Source organism: Labrus mixtus, chromosome 22 (genome assembly GCF_963584025.1).
Source record: "Labrus mixtus chromosome 22, fLabMix1.1, whole genome shotgun sequence".
NCBI lineage: Eukaryota > Metazoa > Chordata > Actinopteri > Labriformes > Labridae > Labrus > Labrus mixtus.
The window spans coordinates 16,791,189-16,809,981 of record NC_083633.1 but is presented as its reverse complement, the minus strand read 5'-3'; the positions used below and the strand labels follow the sequence as shown (position 1 = coordinate 16,809,981).

Genomic DNA, 18,793 nt, shown 5'->3' with positions numbered 1-18,793 from the left:
TGTGATAAAAAAACAAAAAAACAGAGGGAAATTTCATTTCAAGGCAACAGGAGAAAAAGTAAAGACATGATTCATACACTTTATCGCTGGCCTTCAAACTGTCAGTCATAAATTAAACATCAGTTCTTTCTGTACTGGCTGTCCACAGAGGAGACACACTTGTCTCCAGCACAGAGGAGAGGTGTGTTTTACTTTCCCTTTAAGAGTCTACACAAATGAACACATTAACTGTGCAAAATGTGTGAACTGATTTATTGATTATTATTTAGAAATAACCCCACTAAATGATCGTGAGTATGCTCAAAGACTCGAGGGCGGGCAGGAAATGTGTCGATTTGGAAGTCTAAAGTGGGAGTTCATTCACAGGCCAGCTTGCTGTCAAAGCTCGACAGGCCGATGGCGAAGGCTTGGAGGGCGCACATGGGGTAGTTGTAGTCCAGAGTGAAGATGTCTTCAGCCACTCGGCCAAACTGCATGACGATGTAGTCGGCTGGAGTCGGGAGGGAAAATAGGAGAATCATTTTACAGAGTGTCACTAGTGACAAATATGATAGAGGTGAAGAGGTAGGACACTCACGGTCATTGTCGTGAACTATTTGGAAATTTTTCACAGAGGCTTGGGTGACGCGGCCGTGGAAGTTCAGGACGTAAGACTGGGTGTCGTCGTTCCACACGGGGGCCTTGTTGTGCAGCTCGATGAGGTTATCCATGGAGTGGTTCTGCCACCTGCTCAGGAGACTATCCTGCTCCTGAATAATAAGAATAAGAATTAATGAATGCATTCAATCAAAGTGAGAGCTCTTGTGCTCTCTCTATACAAACGTTTACTCTCTACATAAATATATTTTAAGATCTTTGAAATAGAAATGTATTCTTTGACAACAAAACAGATCTGGCTTCTGTAAACTTGTCATAGAAAGGTCGATACAGAAATAATGTTTCTGTCGCTAGCAAAAAAAGTAGGACCTAAGAATTGTTTATTTTGGTAATCATTCCCAACTTTTGTCTCTGGAAACGCCAATAAATGTGTACCTTACAGAACCAAGATGAACCGGACTACTTAGTGGAAACGGGGATTTAGTCATATCCAACATTGTAGACAAAGAACTGAGCTGAACAAGTTCTGATGTCAAACTCACGCTTTGAGGCCGCACAGGAACTCTCTCAAAGTTCATGTTCATTCCCGGGATGATAACTGTCATCTTCCGTGGTCCTTTGAATCCCAGCACGTTGGTTTCCTGCCAAACGATACACACACAGAGTCATGTTTTAAATTAACACATTATGAAGGAACTCATTTGCATCAAACTAAACTCGTCAGTCTTTGTCATTGACTCACATAGCAGATGGCAGCCAGTTCCTGTCGTTTGTTGCTCTCCTCCAGTAGCGCTCCGGGGTTTTTGCAGGGATTGGTGCCGTTGTCGTACACGGTGAATTTGGTGCCCATGAGGTTGGATCTGATCGGAAACGTATTGTTGATGAGATGTTTACAGCATTCATACTAAACACCTGAGTCGTGTGCAGTAGAGCAGTGTGAGTGTGGGCCTACCTGAGTTTACCTATGAAGCTCTCTCCCTCTCGAGACAGATCAGTGGCATCCACTGAAATAAGGTAGTTAGACGTTTTACTCTTCTTTCTTTTCCTACCTGCCAGCAGAAACACCTGCAAAGAAAAAACAAAACATATTGTTGTAGCAACAACTTTGGATGATCCACTTCCCATTTATATTATAAATAAAGTCAAGAATGTAAGAAATAAAAAGATGACTGTGTCCATTTGTGTTTTTTTCCAATACTTCTTAATCATTTTGTATGCCTTTTTTTTAAGCTATGAAATTGAATGTGTGTAAATAGTATTCTCTCTTCTTGAATGTCACCTGATTATGTCATAGAAAAAAATAATCAGATTGTATAACACATGGACATAGTCTCAGTGATGTCATCCATGTCATGTCATTTCTGAAGCCGACTTTTGATGCCCATCGATGGTGGTTGCCATATTGGAAATTCTTTGGAAAAACTTTCGGTCAACCTAACAACAGGCAAAGAGCTGGAGCTGAGGCGGGCCTAAGGTCTCCTGACAAACAGCTGCACGCCTGTCAGTCAGTCAGTCAGTCAGTCAGTCAGTCAGTCAGCTCCGCCACTTATTATGAATGCCAGAGAAAAGTCTGACTATGTGGGACTAATTAATCTACTGATCATTTCATTTACATGAACACATTAGACCGGTACTCACCCTCTTGCCGTCCTCTTTCTCCATGTGCATGAAGTAGGTGGGGTAGAGTCCGCGGTCCATGCCCTTCTTGTCCCGGCTGATCCGACATTTAACAGTGACGCCGCGTGGAGCTGGAAGGAAGACGAACTCCTCCAGATTGGCCACATCGATAAGTGCACTGTCAGCCGTGGGCGATCCGGGGGTTACCAGCTCCTAGGAACAATAAAAACAGCCATTAAAAAAAAAAAAAAATGGCCTTCTTTGAATTTGATGTGAAGTCTACTCTCAAAGTCAGTGTACTCACAGGAATGTCTTTTCCACTGGCGGCTGAATCCGGTCTGGTTGTGTCTGCGTTTGTTGACAGAGAACGCGTCCGTTCTTCCTCCCCGTCGTCCTCATTCTCGCTGTCTTCATCAAAATTCATGCTGCCACACAGACCTAATGAAGGAAAGGAGGTGAAAGAGTGATACATGAAAGCCTTTATAAAACATGAAGGGAAAACTCAGAGCCTCAAAGACTTTGGTTTTTGTACAAAATTGTCCCTGCCGTGGATTTCCTTTTTCTTGGGTCATCCATCGTCTTTGATATTTGATTACGACTCATTTCTCATGAATTGACGCAATGCTGAGGCAAGGGTTACAGCACACTCTTTTCGTATTTCTTTGACATTTAGGGCGGAATATTATTATTCAAGAGTGGAGGCTTTTTAAATGCAAAAGAGGAAAGTGGATAGAGATTTGTAAATGTACATGAGTCGTCTTGAAAGTGCTTTTCAACAAACAGAATAATGTGATTTATTCTCTGCTCACGACTCTTAAAGCTTTGATATTTTATAAACTGGTTTCTGGAGGGGTGAGAACAATGCCAAGAAATGCATGCCCTCATGTCGATGTAAAACAGACGGCCGATCTAGACAGCTTTCGACATTGCACTCTTTTTTTAAAATAATATTTTATTTAGCATTTTCCAACAAAAATAATACACACGTCACAAATCAACAAACTCTATAACAGCCGGCCAGCAGGATCCTGAGCAGATGAAGGTGGGAGCACACAGAATAACAATAAGACAGTGGAAAGACAATATTTACACTGGGGTATTTACAAAAGTGGAACCTCGGGTCCACAGCTCTCCCTGAGAGAACAAATGAATCATCATGAAATATGGATTGTAAATGTTAGCGTCCCTCGAAACCGTGACTCAAGGGCTCCAATTAAAACACAGAGCGGAGTCGTGTTAGTCAGCGGCTCATGGAGTCAACTGCCAGGAAATGTCAGAGACCTTCAAAATAAAGCCACACACTTCTGCATTTTAAATAATGCACACCAGGTCAAGAACATTACACGGAAATTAACCTGCTTCTTCTCGATATATTCATTTGCTAAACTTAGCCGTTGGATTTTTGAGGATTGCAGAACTTGTGTCTCTGCACTGTGATGATACTGTTACATATGTATAGCGGTCTAGTCTTTAAATAAAGGTGAACATGTCCCCTCCACAGTCCATTTTCAAACTCTGATTCGCTTCTTTTAAAAATCAGACAATATCAATACTTATAATGATACCACAGCAACAGAAATGCAAGTCCCAGGGTCCCAATGTTGGGTCAGCTTTTGTTAGTAATTACCAAAGAATTCAGGCAAACTCCTGCCCACCGTCTAAACTGCAAAAATATGTTGGCAATGATTCGGTACTGAAACGTTGGCAAAGTTTTTTGTGCAATTAAAACAGTGCTACTTCTCTTTTGATCAAGAGAGAAGTATTTGTTTTTTAAAGCTCTTGTACTTTTGAATACCATCCATCATTAAAATAGTAAAGCACCTTTTAAAACACATGATATTAAAAAGTGTCGAAGTATGGAACATTTTGACAACCTAAACACAACCCATCCTCGTCTACATTTGAATACATTGTCAACAAAGTTTATAAATCCCTGCCAGCAGGCTGCTGGATGAGGGTGGCAGTAGCTATAATGATGCCACGGTAGAGCTCTTGCAGAATGAACAATGCCCCAGCCTATTATTAAATGACCCATTTTTGGGCTGCGCCGCCATCAATCAGGCCGCTGTCTGCATCCGTTCTATACTGCAGCAACAGAGGGCTGAAGTCTGAGGGATATGGAAAAGTCTAACTTTGCTTAAGTTGCTTCTGATGTTTAGACACAACTACATCAGCTCAGACTAATAAGACTTCATACAGGTTATACATGAACACACTGTTCTCTATCTTTAACCTTGATTATTATTTGTTCATCTTTCATACCCTGACCACAAATACCTCGCGTTTAACACACAACATGACATTAGATCATCCTACTTCTTTGTAAAACAGCATCAGACTCCACAGACAAAGTGACAAATGCACATTTTTAAACTGCTCATGGAGCTAGATTGACACTTAGATTTAAACTATCTGCATCTTTTCTGGTCATATAATGATCTAAAGGTTCAATGGATTTATAATATTTGAATAATTTGAAAAGTCGTTAGTTTTCCTTTAAGTCATTTAAAAGGATTCTGAAACCATTAACTGTAATGTTCTATCGATTACTCGTCATTAGCTGTTTTGACACATGCACTAAAACTCCTGATAATGTTCTGGGTGTGCAACAGCCTTTTTACATCTCACCTCCTGAGATCGCCCCCTCCTGTTCGACAGGGAAACTTCATGCTGTGAGGGACTTTTGCGAATAAGAAACTCAGAAAGATTTCAGGGGCAGGTCATCCTGAATTTTCCATATGGTTTCAGGAGTGCATGTGTGAAAGCAGCTTTTCTGACACCGAAAATGAAACTTCCAGCAGTGTGTGCTATTTCTGATAGCGTGAGGTTGACTCATATTATTCCCTCAGCCTTAGATAACACTGTAGAGTTGTTGAGAGATGTGTTGATGTTGCTCCAACATATTCAAATCCAAGTGTAAACTTTCTTTGTTCGGAAAGCTATATTCCAAGGATGAACAAATGATGCAGCAACAGTAAAAACAGCAAAGTGCTTTTCCTCTTTTAAAAAAATGCAGCCTTCTTTTCTCCAGGCTTTTATCTAAATCCCTTAAGCTCTCTCAGGACTTACCTTGTTTCTTCAGTAATTCGTGGATGTCTGTCTTGGGCTCGAGGAGCGACTCAGTGTCTCCGTCTCGCTCAGGCTCTTCAGCAGCGGGGGACTGGGGCTGAGAATGAGGCTGTACCTTGAACTGAGACTGAGATTGAGAAGGGGACTGGGACTGGCTCACAGACAGGATTTGTATTTTCGTCCCCTGGTCAGAGGCTTCTGAGCCTAAAAAAGCTGCTGGGCCATCAATGCCTAAAGCAGAATATATTGAAAAGGTGAGGTTGTTGTACAGAAATAATACAAATGTTAAAAAAAACAACAGGGGGAGTTTTCCTCACCATCCATGATTACATCGTTGGTGACACTGAGTTGAGAATCAACCAGGGGGGCCTGCTCCTCGCCCCGCCCTGTCCTGGAGCGCCGGGGGCGGGTCTCTGTGTTGGGCTGGACCATGAGGGGTTCCTGACGCTTCCTCCTCTGCTTCTGCTCCAGGAGAGCTCTCTGTGGGTCAAACAGGAGAGCAGACATTTCATCTCATTCCATGCATGTGCTATACTATAACTAGACAACTGTGAATAGAGACCTGTGTAGATCAGAAGATATTTTTTTGTAGGAAATGGATTAATACTCCTCATTTAAAAAATGAAGCCAATGCAGAAAAGTGCCTCCGACCTGTATCACTTCTAACAACCAGCCAGGGGAGACTCTTACAAAAAGCAGCCCTATTGTATAGAACCGGTGACTGTAAATGTATAAGCACAGCGTGTCTCCTTCCGTTGTACAAAAGTGAAGCCAAAATATCCCTGCAGACGCTGACATATGGCAATGACAACATAACTTCAAACCAGGAAATGCGCAGAAGGGGCCACTGTATACAGCTTTCTGTAAAACTTCAGGTCCTACAGTAGGAGGGCCCGCATAGGCCTGGTATGCTACAGAAATACAAGAAAAATGATTTTTCATGTAATAAAAATATCACTCGGTTAAGAAAAATCCATACCAGTTCATTTGATGACACAGTAAAGAGATAGACACCCACACTGTGTAGACAAAACAAACACACAGAGCAGTTATGTGAATACATGATGACTCACAACAGAATGAATAACCTCAAGAGTGCAGCCAAACGAGAGACACAAAAAAATAAATGTATAAAAGCCAACAATCATACCCAAGCCAGAGTGCCAGAATACCTCAGAGTGCAGTGAATGGGTTTACTGAATAGCTGAAATAATGGGAGCTACAAGAGCCTCTGTTGGTGCTTTGCTTTATTCTGCAGTCAAGAACGGCTTTGAATCCACCCTAAAAAGATTTGGCAAAGACAAAAGGTAGGATCCACCAAAATGTTCAGTGACATGTCACTTTTATCCAGAGGTTTTTGCAGGCTGACAGCACAGGCTGGGGTATAGATACAAACAAATATTCTTGTCATGCTGCTGTCCCATTGTCCTTTACCCCAAAAGCCCCGTTCTCGAGGGTCAAAGCAGCCATTGGGTTACACAAGCGCGTTAATTAGTGCGTCAAATGCACAACAACAAGTGCTGTTTGGCGATGCTGTGTAGTGAACTGGAAGAGACCACGGAGGCCAAGTCTCATATTTGCCCAACCAAAAAGCTGTCAGAACTCATCAGTCATTGTGGGAACGCTGGGAAAGTGCCTCTAACAAATGTCACTGTTTCCAGTTCTGCAAAACTACAGCTTCTAGCGCTGTGAAAACAATTAACAGGAATGCAGAGAGGCCTACTACATAGTCATAGATATTAATGGGAAAAACAGTCCTGTGACCCTCTTATGATCATCATTGAGAAAATCAACTACTAAGATTGTGTCTAAGCAATAGAACTGGTTTTACTTAATGCATCCATTATTTTAATCCCAGATGTGTAATGAGTGTAAGAGCTTTATGATCTGAATCTGGATGTTACCATTTAAAAAAAAAATCTCACTTAAGGGTAACAGTGTTAGCAACAATGTTTCTGCCCAATTTCAAGATGCATAAAAAAAACTCAGACCTGAACCACCTAACTTTACAAAAATCTAATGCTAGTAGTCTACCATTGAAAGTCCCCTCAACAACAACAAGTTGCAGTCCTCTCAGCAATTGAAAAGTGAATTGTGTCCCCACTAGAGATATGTGGGATAAGCCGGCAGCACCAGAAAGACTAGTCAGTTATTAATACTTTTATCAATGTAGACCTGCCATTTCGGTCCAATGCTTTGTCCGAACTGTCAGGCCACTAGCCGGGCTGTAGCTCCGGTTGATGGCTACTGCCATAAAGCTCTACTGGACAGTTGAAAACAAGCATAGTGAACATATAGACGCAGATACTGTGATCCCATGTTTAGCCATATTAAATACATTTTGTGCTGGATTGTGACCATCGGAGTGTTTTCCTAACTTTAGACAAGCCGACTCGTCTGAATGAAGATTTTGGTTTAACCAATAAGGAAATAAGAAGAAGTGAGGCTCGTTGACTTCTTATAATGAACTTCTACTCGCAGCTTTTACTATGGACTGAATGCTACATAATCAAGATTACACTTTTTGTGTTGCCTTCCTGTCTCATTGCTAAATTAAGCCAATCTATTGTGATTATCCATTCCTTTGTTGAGGACTCAACAAGACCAGGATGTAACCTCATTCAGGCTCTTACAGTCTTTCCTGCGTCAGCCGAGACACGAGAAAAAACAGACTCAAATATAATTCTGTTTGTAGAAGATATGTATTCAAAAAAATTGAGAGAACAATCGTGGATTAAATCGCTGAAAGATTACTTGAGGTCACGATTTTTCTTTTCCATTTCAGAAAGTCAGAGAGAAAGATAAAAATAGCACCACACATGTATCACCCAAACAAACAGATAAATAAGAACAGATATCAGAAAAAAAAAGTTACCAACCCGCTCCATTGACATCCTCAACAAGTGTGAGCCCAAGTTAACAGGTTTCCATTTTTCCTGCATTCAGCTGAAAACTATTTCATCCCACAAAGAGCAGCTCTCCTGCTGGACATGACCCTGTCTCTCTCCCCCCCTTATTCCTCTCCTGGATGTCTTACAAATCGATAAACCAACAGCTTCCTCGTTGCTCTCTTTGGTCCTCAGGCAGAAAAAGCTTCTCTCTCACAAATCGGCAGAATGTATGTCTGTGGCTGTGTGCGCGCAGGGTCACTGCTGCTCACTGGAGTCATTAGTGCTCCGGCAAAAGAGAGAGCGACAGAGAAAGAGAGAGAAAGGGGGCTGTGAGGTGCGCTAGAAGTGAGAGGGTCAGAGCAGCCAAGCTTGTTGGTGTTGGTTTCTGTTTTTATGTTATTTCAGGATTAAAAATGCACAAAGTAAACTTTCAGGTTTTTAATCTTGTTTTTTTAAATCAAGATGATCCTCCTCTTGTCATGAGTATATGTGTATTTTTTTTTTTTTTAAAGTTATGTAAGAAGCAGACACTCTAGTGTGCTGTACAACTGAGGCCCAGCGGGACCTAAGGACAGACCCACACACACACACACACACACAGACTAAGCCAGGCCCCCCCCACGCTAAATCCTCCTCTCTCTTTGAACTCCCCAGTCTTGCCTTCCTGTCCCTCACTCCCCTATGTATGAGATAGGGGTGTACAGCTATACCAGCTTAAATCAAAGCTCCAACACAGCCGTTCATCAACATGGTTTGGGATAAAGCATCAAACAGAGACTCAGGAGGAAAGGATGAAAAGAGAACAAATGTGTGCTATGCCAGGTAACGGGTGGATAAAGGAAAACAATTCCACCTCAGCAGCAAGAAGGCATTAAAATTCCAAGTGACTGGGCAGGTGAAAAACCGGAGATTTCCGAAACCAACAACTGTAATCCCTAAGACGCATGCCACCGCAGCGATGTTGAAGCTTTTCGTGCCAAACAGCAGGCTCCCCTTGGTGACATCTGAGCAGAAAACACGCAACGTCGCAGCACTTCACCTTCATCTTGGCAACTGATTACAGTAACACTACAGGTTAGCTCTGAAACTACAGCGTATGTATCCATGAGATAGAAGGCTACAGCAGAGTTTTGTCAGATCAGTGTTGGTTGTCAATTCAGTCAATTAGGGCAAAACATTTAAAAAATTTAAAGAAGAATCATCCTGTCATAAGCAGCAGATCTGGTCTATGTATCCTCAAAATGAAGAGTCAGATTAGTTTCTCATTAAGTCAATATAATAAGTCCCAGCAGACAGAGTGTGCAGACAGATGAACTGCATCAGTTTTGCATGGGCACTGCCAGTGCAAAGTTTTAAAGCTACTTTAAAAATACAAGCTAGGACAGAAACTAAACATTTAGCTGGAGATGAGTTTAAAAATCAGCAAAATACAAAAACAAGTTATTAAAGACATAACAGCTTTAGGAAAATAAAACAAAGGCATGAAATGTGAATGAAGATTGGTCTCTTACTTGTTTTTTCAGTTTCTGCTGCATGAGAGTGGCGCTGTCGTCTTCAATGCCACTGCAGAGAAAGAGACAAACCTTTGTTATAAGAAGTTAGAAATTTGAACACAAACTCAATAAAACGTTGAGGTAGATAAAAAAAATCACTTTCAGCATTTTTTCTGCATTTCCATATTGGCCTCGTTTTTCAACACTGGAGGTTGCCTCTTGGATTTTACACATATTTATTGCTTTATATTGAGAAGACTTGGCATCTTGTGAAGTCTAGTATAACATAAAGTAATTAGTGTGTTAATAGGGTATATTCAGGGGACTAGCAGTTTAAAATGTGTAGATCATCCATGTAGAGATCACGTAAAACGTAGTGTGTAATATAACTAAAACAGTAAGTCATGACCTTATCATGACTAGAACCAAAAAAGCTAAAAAGTCGACTTCCGTGTTTTCTTTTTCTTAAATGACTGAAGAAAAGGACTCAAAAACAGAAAAAGGCCAGAGCTCCAGCTGAGGGAACGCCTTGCAGTCTGGGTCCTCTGGGCATTCACCCAAGACACCTATCTGAAGGGACCTGACCCATGTTGCTCAGCTACCAAGAGCAAAGAGAAGGGCAACAGCAGGAGTCTGTGCTGTCAGAGGCTGGGTCAGAGACCTACGGTATCTGTCTCATAAGTCACTCCTATACGTTGATGTAATGTGTGGGTGACTAACTCCCTTTCTCATTTCTTGTATCTTTTCCTGACATACACATGTAATGCTGAGCTGAAATGAGCCTTTTACAGGAAAGGATTCTCAGATTACGATTAGAAGTCATCTATATCTGTCCATCATTATCAGACTGACTCATTCCAATTTCCCACCCCCCCTCAGTCACTCACAGCTCTAATTTGTAAGTGATGACACACTCGTCTTAAGGACCTCTAAGTCCCTGCTTGCTGACGTCACAACTCATCTCTAAAGGACAGCCAGTGAACACCAAACGGTGACGAGTTCCGGAAACTCATTTAAGCCAAGCTGTGTTTTAATGAGTCCACAGTGTTCAAATTAACATCATCATTTGCAGCCAAACATCTACTTGGAAGCTAGTCATCGTCATCTTGCACCAGTGTGTCATAACATTTCTCGTAAATCCCTTTCAAAGCGTCGAACGCTGTTGACATTGGCAAACAGATGGACCCCCAGGAGGCCATTATGACCTCTGAGAACAAGTGCTGGTGACAGGGAAGAGTTTAGGACGATGGTACTTTTTAATTAGGTATTGAGGATGTTAAGGAAAGAAAGGGTGAAAGTTGTGCCGGTGAACTCAATGGTAGACCCTGGAGTAGTGGCTCTGGTTTTTTACCATCCTAGTATGTGAAGATGAAGAAGTCATTGTTGGTTGTGCGTGCTGGTGGACACAAACCACATTTACTCTAACAGCCTCCTTTCAAAAAACAGTAAGGCTCACCCTCTTCAATGTCTGTTAATCTAAATGAATTCACAAAGATTGCTGCAGGTTACTTTGGATAAAACTATTTGAGCAGCGAATCCAACCTTCTGTTGTTCCATGTTAAATCCAAAACCTCCAGACACAGATTGAGACAGTTTTATATGTGAGTATCTTGGCAAGTGCTTCAGGGTCTACCTTGCTGTCGAGTTGGAAGAGAAGCTTGCAGAGCTGGAGGGTCTTCAGGGTAAACAGCAATTTGGAACCAAGGTTGCCAGCAACACAGCACATGTGGAGAAGAAGGGAATAGAACAAGTTCAGAAACAAGATAAAGAGATTAAAGGTATAATATATGATGTTTTAAACAAGAAAACAAAATATAACTTTGAGTAATGACTTTCTTTACTAGAGTGAAGTCAAACTCCCTCTAGGTTTGTTGTTAGCTCTGTGTTCACACTGACGGGACGGCGCTTTCTTCAGCTTATTTATGTGTCACTCAGAGGCTCCAACATATTTCATACATGTTTTTTTTTCCACATGAACCCCTCCTTCCTGACTCGTTAGCGCTGCAACAATGTGGAGGAAGAGAGATGGTCCCGCCCACGCAGAAACACTATTTGTAGAATTGGTCGGAACACTAAGGTGGGGAATGGGTAGGAGGGAAGGTAGTGCGCTGAGGGACAGAGGAGATATGGCAAATAAAAATGTTGGTCTGAGAGACTGATGCTAAAAAGCTACTCTTACTGGATGTACTCTAGAAGTGACATTTTAATTAATAAATTCCATCAGAGGTGACATTTTGGGAGAACAGTAATTATCTAATTCAGTCAAACAAGCTGATAATGAAGAGAGTGGGCAATCGTACAACAGGTGCAACTTAAAATAGGACAACAACCTTGTGCTATCACAAATACTTTAATCTGTTTGGGGATGTGTGTGTATGTCCCCACCGACATATAATGTTCCTGAAAAACATGTGCATATGGTACAAACACACGTATGCACACGTACGCACACACAAACGCGTCACACTTAGACAGCACCTCATCACAGCTGTGAGCGATCAATGTTTCATTAGTCCATCACAGCTTGGGTGACAAGACAAGGACACACCACTGTTGTCCCCTCCTTGTGTGTGTGTGTGTGTGTGTGTGTGTGTGTGTGTGTGTGTGTGTGTGTGTGTGTGTGTGTGTGTGTGTGTGTGTGTGTGTGTGTGTGTGTGTGTGTGTGTGTTAGCTAGGTAACCATGGTGTTTTCCCTTCCGTCAACAGTGCACCTCCACCAGCATTGATTAAAAACCTGCAGCCACTTCTTAAGCTTCGCTGTAATTGGAGGTTTTCACACAGAGCTGTAGAGATTAACACACTGATCGAGGGTGGGGACTGCGAAGGGCTGTGTGTCTTTTTTTTTAACCTGCACATGGAAATCAAAATATTTAATTGGATAAAACTAGGCCGGCGGCTTTTTAGAAGCTTATAATAAATGTGCAATATGACATAGACTTCAGAGAGAGAGTGCAAGACCTATACGATGTAACTGCTTCAAAGCTCCTGTGAGGAAGTTTTAGTCAAATCTCATTAAGAATCCTGGCAGTGGAAAGTGTAAACAAAGGTTGTGCAGCATGCTGTCAATTACTTCATCACCATTGAGAGATCTGTATTAATGTCAGGCTGTTTCATAACCAGCTAAAAACTAGCAGCTAAACAAAAGATAAATCTATTAAGAAAATTGCATGGTAATAACCACAGGGATGTTATTATAATACCAGGTCAATTTAGCTGTTGTTCATGTTAATTAAAGGTCTTCCAATTTACTTCAAAAAATAATAATTTGAAAGTAGCATTACTTAGTGTCTGCCAAAGGCAAGTCAGCTTCCAACTTAGGGAGGATAAAGGACAAAAGGAGGACTGATAAGATTAAATTATTCAACTCCCTGTGGGCCAGTGCATGGCTTTCAGAGAGAAATAAATATACCAAATGACTTAATGTTTAAATGACAGATAGGGCAAGCACAGCATCCGCCCTCTGCCAACAGGAAACTGTGCAATACCAGTCGAGCTTTACTTTTTCCCCTGAATAGTTAGCTTAAAACATAAGCCATGATCACAGTTTTTGCTTAGTAGAAGTCTCTTTTCACAATCATGATGGATTATGAAACTTGTAACCCCCAATGCTAAAATATGGCTTCCTAAAAATAGTTAATTGTTTACATATCAGTGTGCCTGATTTGAGAAGAAAGTAACATCACTCCCATGTATGCTGAAAGTGTATTATGGAAGTGACAAAAACAAATGAAATCTTGTATATCACCAGTTGAAGTTGTATATTTGCGCCCCCTGTTGAGCCTTGCCTGCAATGTTTAACGCACGGAGGAAGAATTGTGTGGGGAGGTCATTCAGCCTCATATTCAGCATCTGAGTAGGTAAGAGGCGGCAGAGCAGAACAGCGCTGTGTGTGTGTGTGTGTGTGTGTGTGCATGTCTGAGTGTGTGTTTGTGAAGCTCTTGCTGCTTGTTTTCTCATCGCGCCTCTCAGGCTTCTATAGTGTCGTAACACAACGAGAAATCACACACCAGGACATCGATATAATGCCGCTGTGGATACATTGTGTAAATACAAGCGTGTAATGACAGCGGAACTTTGTTACAGTGCTGTCTGGGAATTGCAATCTGTAAAGAGCTTTACACAGGTTATACTGGATGTCCTCATAAGCAGTGTCCCTATTGGATCCTTCTACAATTATCAAGGTCAAGCTGCAAACTCAGCGACCTGCAGTGCAAATAAAGGCTAAATCTTTTTAGTACAAATTACATCCCAGCAGTGACAACTAGAGATAGTTGAGCCTTTTTTGGCTAAATTCTTATAGTCAAAGTCATTTCAGTCAGATGGATATTTATTCACATACTTAATTATATAGTGATCCAATCAAGCAATCCAGAGCATACAAAAAAAGGCTGGTCACACATACGCAAATCACCAACTCTGGTTACAGCACAGCCACAGCCTGATGCTCTGAATAAGTAAAGACATCATGGCTGCAGAAACATGAGCAACAGGCACATCTTTGACTGCATATCAGCTGTTCAGCCGGCCAAAGTGACTGGAAGAAACATTATAGGAGCTGTTGCCGCTCTCCTGGCACAGACCACTTTCCCAAGCGTAAACATAGCTTGTAAAACTGAAGCAATAATCAATGTGGCAATGCAGGAACAAAATGAACCGCAAGTCTTGGAAAGAACACAAGTGATGGTATTTTTAAGTACCTAAAACATCATAATATCTACATGCCAGTGTGTGCAGCTCTACCTGTACGACCAGCGACTGTAGGCAGGCTGAGATCCTCCATTCTTTACATCCTCCATTCTTTACAGTGGATGCAGCGGCAGGAATGCTGTAGTCCAAACTCTCCTGTCTACTGTATGCCAAAAATCTTCCCTGACACTGAAGCTCAGAGTCACAGTGCAGTCCTACCTAACAGAAAGCCCCGCAGGCTCCAACATCACTGCAGTTATGTCACTGACAAAGAGTAGCTTCGTCCCACCCAGGGGAGTGACAGCTACTAGTGGTTGGGGAGGCTCGGAGCTGTTACCATGACTCCACTCTTCTGGCAAAGCACACGGATTCAGCTAGGGAAAGGTGTGATAGTAACAGGACAAAGTACTACAAAAGCATATATATTCCATTATCTGATAGCTTCATATGCTAAAATGTTGCAATAATCATGTTCCCTTTATTTCTAGACAACTTTCCAGTAACTTTCTGAAAGACTCAGCAATCAGTCACAGCTCTTTCCTGTGACTCATAAAGGGGCACTGCATTAATCAAACTGCAGATGTGTCTGTTTGGTGTCTCAGTTTTATGCAATAGTAGGAATTTATTGAGCTTAAAATAGCACAAATCTCTACAGAAAGCCGATGCCCTTCCTATCAACTTTACTGGATTACTGACTAACAGATTCCTGTCTGTGTTCCTCATCATTATCATATCAAAGAAGCGCATGCTGTTTTAAAAAGGTTAACTCAATATACTGAGATTTATAGATTACCTTTTCTAAAAGCAGATACCTTGCAGGGACCTTAATCTAGTTGCTAGGCAACCAGAGCCTCCCAATCGTTTTTTTTATGCTTATTTGCAAGAGCAAGAGAGAGAGAGAGAGAGAGAGAGAGAGCAGAGGGGGAAAGCATCCAGTGTGTTTGCCCTTAGAGACTGAGGTAAAATAGCATACAAGTCAACTGATGATAAGCAGGGGAATCACTTACCAGAGGGAGTAATTATTGAGCTCAAAACAAATGATGGAAATACGCTACAACAAGTTGATAATAATACGATTGACAGCAAGGATCTCAAGGGAAGCCCTCGACTCATTAATCTTCGACAGTGATGCGTTACTTTGTTAAGTAAGCTTCAAAGAAATGCCTGTTGTGTGACAGAACGGTTGACTCTACTGTTAAAGGAACCACAACAACAAACACTCGAAAATAAACTATGTTTTCATGCAGAAACACCATGAATGACCATGAATCCATGAATACAGAGCAAAAACTGCAACTTCAGTGGAATGTTTTCAATGCAGTGTCCAACAATGAGAAAGTGAGTCCATTTCAAATACCAAAGATGTTTCTTTAGAGTCCCAGAGGGTTATATGGAATCTTCTGGACAACCACATGCTATACTTGTAGTGCAGAGCTCAACCGCCAGAATTTATTTCAACTGATTTATGATGATGAAGGTTAGATTGCCAATGTCGTGAATTCACTTTCATACATTTATCCCTCTTATGGCCAAGACACTTTTATACATTTGGCAGTATTGAACTATGTTTGAAAATGGCAAGAAAGCAGCAGCAAAAACACAATGTTACATAAAGCAAAGACAGGATAGATGCTTATATTTTTAATCACTGGTCACATTTGGGGGGGTAGCACACTAGTATAAAGCTATAAGTAAGTAGTACAAGTGTGTGATAAAAAGCAAAGAAAACGTAGAACAAAAGGTGTCTTTGAAGGCTGCTTGTTAGGAAAGCTCAGTCAGCCATCTGTGAACTTTAACACAATCTGTCTGGGTTGGATGACCCAACAGAGTAGTGTGCACTACAGCTGGTGTGCTGATCAGGAAAGAGTCTCACATTACTAAACTGTCAGAGTTACAAAGCAAACAGTTTCTCCTGATTGTGATAGACATTTTAGGCAAAAACATCAACATATGTAGGACATGTTCTTTCAGTCATGAAAGCAACATGTTTGTTTTTATGTGCTGTACACAATTTGAAAAAAACTGACTTTATAACGTCACTGTAACTGTAGGAAACAATCCTGCATCTTGTATCTATGCCTTGAATGAGAGCCCTTATCTACAGACTGAAAAATCAAATACTCAGACAGGAAATATAACAGGAAAGGGTGGGAGCTGCTTTGATTTTCCACTCCCTGCCGAATGAAAGCAGACCTCTGCTCCAATGTTTGAAATTGTTTATAGTGCAAACACACACACACACACACACACACACACACACACACACACACACACACACACACACACACACACAGACACATGACAGATCCAACAACACATCTGATGCCCACTCAACAACCTGCAGCTGAGTGGACATCACATGAAAACTGAAGAGAGCACTCTGGCGCTGAAGGCTGAGTCTGGCTGCTTGCATCAGGCTTTTGTTACATATCACTCCTGTTACTTCCAAATGCAGAATATAGGCGCATTTTCTGACTCATTTGATCATGCTTGAGAGGATTGTTTGCTAGTGAGAACACATACGACTTTATAGGAATGCTCTGACACAGAACAGACACTGTGACAGAAAGGCATGCTCAAACATGAAATGCAAACATTTTTACAATTCGCCCTCAGCTTTAGTGTAGCCAATGCTAAACCTAAAGAGAGAGGGAGAGAGAGAGTGCTATTTGTAATGCAGATGGCTTGATATGTTATAACATAACAAAAGGGTGTGGATTCAGTGTAGTCCATCCTATCCTTAGTTAAAAAACAAAACAGAACTGTGATTGCATGATGCACACACATCACACATTCCAATCTGCACATTGCAATTTGACACCCTGGACACTTTACACATTGACACTTTACACTGTTTACATTATTCTATATTTTGTACATTCAAATAATTATTTTTTAAATTTTACATTATATTTCTATTTTACTGTGTATATGTGTATTAGTATTTGAGTGTTATTGCATGGCCTTGCGGAACAGTCTTTACATTTCACTGCACATCTGTATGAGCATGTGACAAATACAAATCTTGAATCTATCCTATAAAACTCGCAGTAGACCTACATTTATTATATGTTTTTTTTTTTTACTTTTGACTTTTTTTATTAGTCGTGTTTCGACGAAAATAGTTCAGGAAATAAGTTGCATAAATGCTTCCATTTGTAACAAAAAACAATGCTCTATTGAAGGTCAGATGATGCTTGGATGTTAAGGAGATACATACATTGTGGGTTAGGTTAGAATTGTGTTTAGATAAGATGAGTTATTTAAGTAAAGCTCTTGTCTGTTGTTATGGTTCCAACAGGCTATAAAGTAATTTACAAGCTATTATGTAATATATAAATAACAGCAAGCATGCACTTACACTGTGGCTATAGCTCATTTACACTTGTGGTAACGTAACGTTAAATGCAGCGTGAAATAAATAGTCTTCTTTTCCGGTTTTTTTTGACACAACGACTGTTATCACGCTCAATGTGTTTTACATTTAGTAAGCATTTATATCGTTAAATTTAGAAAATAATACAAGTTAACTGTCATATGTGTTTATTAACCAGTTGTGTAATGTTATACCGAGCGTATTACATCTTGAAGCTAACGGTAGCTACTTCAGGCTCTACTGTATGCAATGGTTCCTTTAAAAAAAAGTTGTGGGCGACAGTTCAGTTTTCTCGGTTAAATGAGAAAGGTAACTACTTCGGCTGGCTTTTCACTCCACTGTTAACACTAACACAACACATTAAAGACAAATTGTACGTAATGTTTGTTCTACATTACCTTATGCTGTAGTAACTCATGTTTATCCACGGTTGCTAAGGAAGATCCTCGTGCAACAGGACACTTTTTGTGGACGCGGTTCAGGAGAACTCCGTAACTCGGTCCTTAGTTACCGCACACGCAAAGAACGGCCGTTCCTATTGGTCCGCGGTTTTCTTAGGTGGAACCTGATTGGTGGACATTCTGCTAAAGGGTTGAGAATGGAACTCACAATTTTTCCTTTTTTTTTTTCCCATTTTACCTTCAGATAAGATATACAGTAGCTTTACGTCATTACAGCCTTGAACACATAAATACCTTTGTTACACCAAAAGATCAGTATAAAAAGGTTTGCTGAAGTAACCAGTAACTTGTCAACATAATTCAAAAGGCTCAAGCATATTTCGCAAATATTTAAAGGGTCTGAAACATGTTTAATTCTACAAATCATCTGAGGTATTTATTTAAGTTTATTTAAAATAAGTGTATATTTTTTGTTACTGATTTTACTTTTATTAAATTGTAAATGCAAAAGATTCTTTATTGACTTCTCGGACCAATAATCAGCAATTGCGACTTAATATAAGTGTAAACCAACAAATTACTTTAGTATGCCTGTTGGTCTTACATACATAAACATTTTATTCTATAGATTGCATCCAACACGTCTGGAAGAAAAAAATAATT

General features: G+C 40.7%; 1 protein-coding gene across 3 annotated transcripts; it reads right to left on the bottom strand.

Moving 5' to 3' along the window:
• Nucleotides 1-165: 165 nt before the first annotated feature.
• tulp3 (TUB like protein 3) lies at nucleotides 166-18,244 on the bottom strand. 3 transcript variants are annotated; one of them, XM_061030040.1, is made up of 12 exons: nucleotides 18,128-18,244; nucleotides 11,301-11,342; nucleotides 9,686-9,737; nucleotides 5,601-5,763; nucleotides 5,284-5,514; nucleotides 2,519-2,652; nucleotides 2,236-2,427; nucleotides 1,550-1,662; nucleotides 1,340-1,457; nucleotides 1,140-1,238; nucleotides 578-749; nucleotides 166-490 (listed from the first exon to the last, which is right to left on the bottom strand). In XM_061030040.1, exons 1-12 carry the CDS (start codon nucleotides 18,145-18,147, stop codon nucleotides 357-359), a joined length of 1,470 nt encoding a protein of 489 aa, XP_060886023.1. In that variant the 5' UTR covers nucleotides 18,148-18,244; the 3' UTR covers nucleotides 166-356. The 3 variants fall into 3 exon arrangements, with proteins under 3 accessions (XP_060886023.1, XP_060886022.1, XP_060886024.1); XM_061030039.1 differs by lacking the exon at nucleotides 18,128-18,244 and adding an exon at nucleotides 14,408-14,659; XM_061030041.1 differs by lacking the exons at nucleotides 9,686-9,737; nucleotides 11,301-11,342; nucleotides 18,128-18,244 and adding an exon at nucleotides 8,163-8,456.
• Between the last annotated feature and the right edge of the window lie 549 nt (nucleotides 18,245-18,793).